The 3,644-nt window shown below is 24.8% G+C and overlaps 1 protein-coding gene across 2 annotated transcripts in view; it reads right to left on the bottom strand.

Annotated features, from left to right (window-relative positions):
- The window catches only part of LOC108684121 (sterol O-acyltransferase 1-like), a 12,935-nt gene extending 11,504 nt beyond the window's left edge, over positions 1-1,431 (bottom strand). The window contains exon 1 of one of the 2 annotated variants that reach the window (XM_018188222.1): positions 1,052-1,431. In XM_018188222.1, the coding sequence (XP_018043711.1) occupies positions 1,052-1,121 (70 nt within the window). In that variant the 5' untranslated portion in view covers positions 1,122-1,431. The remainder of the gene's footprint in view (positions 1-1,051) is intronic. The other variant, XM_018188231.1, reaches the window with a different exon arrangement.
- Positions 1,432-3,644: the final 2,213 nt, after the last annotated feature.

Genomic DNA, 3,644 nt, shown 5'->3' with positions numbered 1-3,644 from the left:
GTACATACTCTTAAGTATTGTAGTTTAAAATAATTTTGTTCATTTTCTCATATCAAAGTTATAAATTTTCTTTTTTTAAAACTCTTACTCATTTAAATTTGTAAAAAATAAGAGAGAAGCTTCTATTACAGTAAAAACTTGTTGCTAAACATTTCATATATTAGAATTTTTCAGATTTTTATATAGTCTAGAACAATAAAAAAATTTGCTATTGTAAACCTCAATGTCTCAAAGACAATGATCGAAAATTTCACATTGGAAAGTTAATGCAAAAACGACAAATTTTTTTGAATTATTAAGCATTTTCGAGCAAAGTAGATCTTTATGCAATGAAATCGCGACAACGTAACGTATAATACATATTTGTATCAACGTTCAGTTATCAACTTTGAAATGTTACTGCGATTACAGAGAGGTCAACTGATAGATACAGGACAGCATAGTAAATATCAAAATCTCAGCTTGTATACATACTTGATCAAACATATATTCATAAACGTTTATAATAAATACTTAAAACATGACGTACAAGATTGTGAATAATAAGTTTGTTAAAATTTGATAAACTTTGTACAGGAAGAATTAATTCCAAAAGAAACATTATAATTTCTTTCTAATTAAACTATTTATTTGAAAGATCGAAACAACTCAAATAAATTATTTGAATTTTTTTCGATCAATTTTAATTCAAAAAAGTTCTTTTTCGGAAAAAAAATATTTATATTAATCTTAGATAAATATAAATTATTAAGTATATATTAGTGAATGTAATTAACATTTAAATATACATTAATATATATTTATATTTATCTATCTATTTTAAATAAAAGATAGAAAACTAGAATTAAAAACACTAGGAATAAAAAAAAGTGTTTATGTCGTGAAAGATTTTTTAAGACTCTTATGAAATTAAATTACTTTATATATAATAAAATTTAATGACATAAAAAAATGAGAATCATAACATGAATTATATAATAAAAATATAATTATGATAGAAATTAGAATAGAAATTAAGATTGTTATCTTACAAATCAAGTAATTTACTTACCATCTTTACCCTTCTCATGAAGGCTGTTCGTAATATCTTTAGCGTTTATAGTTTCTATAACAGAACTCATGACTAAAAGAGGGATAGTCGTGGATCTTACAGAAACTCTTTTACAAGAATGTTACACTCTGAGCAACTCTGTCACTTTCTGAGCGATTTACGATTTTTCCAGAAAGTTAACGGCTCCGTGGTATTTATAGAAATAAGAAAAACAAATTTCTTTTGAAATAAAGATCTTTGCTCATAACACACCCGTAATTCACACCATTACGCACGTTGTTATTACTGTATTAATTAACAATTGACAACTTTCTTTTAAGTTTTCCAGAAATATGACGCGATCTGACGGTATTCGGCAGCAAACCGTAAGCTGTTCGATCCCGGTCTCGACTGTACACGCTCCGCTTCATGCACGCGGATTATCTAAACGACTCAATCGTATTATCATCCCACCAGTGAGTGCAGTATAAACTAATACATATAGCTCCAGGGAACATGTGTACTTTGACTGATAGATCCTCGGGTGGAAGTATAACATTGTACATATATATGTACTTATACCAATTGTTATACCAAATTTTTGTGTGTTGTACAAATTTAATTTCTAATGATTCATCGTTATTCGAGTTTAGAGAAGTATTACAAAAACGTAACGGGAACATACGTAAATAATACTAATAAAAAAAATTATTCCTCTCTCACTCTCTGATGATTTAAGAAATATAATTTTCTTTTAAATTTAGCAACTTTTACAAAACTTGGTGTTTATAATTTTTAAGTAGTAAATTTTTTTAATTATATAATTTAAAAATTGCAATTGTAAATTGTAAATTTTAAAATATAAATTCTATATTTTATTTAATTAAGAAATTATAAAAATTAATAAATTTAAAGGTAAAGTACATACAATTTACAATTAAAAAATTTAGAATCTGTTATGTTAAGAACTTAAAACTTGAAATACAAAATTTTTGGAAATAAAATAGAAATTATATATTTTATTTTATTTATTTTATTTTATTTCCGTCTGTCAATTAAAATGCTATTGTATTGTAAATTTAATTCAAATAAAATTTATAATTTATTTTATTTCAAAATTGAATTTTATAACAATTTTTAATTTTTAAATGATCCCTTTTTTCCATTGCATTATTTTTTTTAATCGATTCTACTCGTGTCGATCTTTCTATCTGCAAAAATATGTTGCGCCACTTATCATCATTAAATAGTAAATGAAATTAAGAAGGTTCTGTGATAAGTTTTTGTGTGTGAAGTGAACAAAATTGCAAAATTATACCCTACAATTAATTTCGATTAGACTTTTCCTCAATGGAAACTTAATTTGTTGTTCAATTATGCAGAGATATGTGATAACTATAATATACATGAATATTGATAAATTGTTGATCCTCTCTGATAAAAATATTTTTGACGTCAAAGTCGTTTTTTTATTATAAAATGATGGTCGCGAAAAACAAAACAATCTAATTACAATCTAATCTTATTTACCTTATTTACCTTATTTATTTCTCAAATTTTTAGATTTTCTAATATTCTTAATGTTTCTCTTACAGTTTCGCTCTTAAATTAATTTGCCGTTTCGGATTTTATTGACGCGTTGCAAAATAATAAGTGCATACGCCAGCAAAAAAAGAATTACTAACTAATTAGCGTATCAATAACTGATAACTGATCTTGAATCAGTTTATATTAGTAATTTTTAATATTCTATCAGTATATATATAACTAAATTAAAGGGTCAGTTACTAATAATTCTCATTTGAAGTCGAGTTTTAATGAATTAGCTAAATCACTTTAAACAAATGCTAAATGGTACATATTGACAATGAGTTACTTGAATGATCTGCACTAATTCTTATGATTTGCTTGACCTTTAAATCTCCTCCATAATATGATATGAGTGTATGCGACAAGTGCATGCGTATATTGTGATAAACGATAAAGAACTCTTACAGGTCTTTTAAATTTTTTTTTTATCGTCTTTATGATTATGTCATTCGCTGGCATTCTTTATGAAAAAAATAAGGAAGCTTTTCTCTTTGAAAACTTTATTTGTTAGATGGCGAAATCTGCGATTTCTACATATATTTATATAAAAAATAAAAAGAAAAAGAAAATAATCTTTTTGCTCCAAGAATAAATATAAGAGTCTCAAGTATAAGTAAACTAAACCTCCATGATTATTGATGCGTAAATAATATATTTGATACAAGGCGATAAAATGTAATTCGCAAACAATTGAAATGTACTTCCAAAATGGAGTTAACTATAAACAATTCGACTTTGTATTTGAATTCTCTTCAGTGAGGAAATCAAGTATAAATTACGTACCTATTATTTGCGAATTATATCTTATCATATTATGCATCAATAATTGCAAAGGTCCATATATAAGCAATTTATTCATATTATTTAACATATAAAATATTATACATTAATATTAATATCATTAAATAAAATAGTCGAGATGAACTAGAATACATGAGGTTTCTATGATTATAAATATTTATGTTAAAAAAATAATTAGAATATTTCTAAACTGCAATAAATGATGTTAGACTGACATGTGAAT

This window comes from Atta colombica, unplaced genomic scaffold (assembly GCF_001594045.1).
Source record: "Atta colombica isolate Treedump-2 unplaced genomic scaffold, Acol1.0 scaffold10, whole genome shotgun sequence".
Taxonomy (NCBI): domain Eukaryota; kingdom Metazoa; phylum Arthropoda; class Insecta; order Hymenoptera; family Formicidae; genus Atta; species Atta colombica.
Note: the sequence above shows the minus strand (reverse complement) of the source record. Positions and strands in the feature narration are given on the sequence as shown.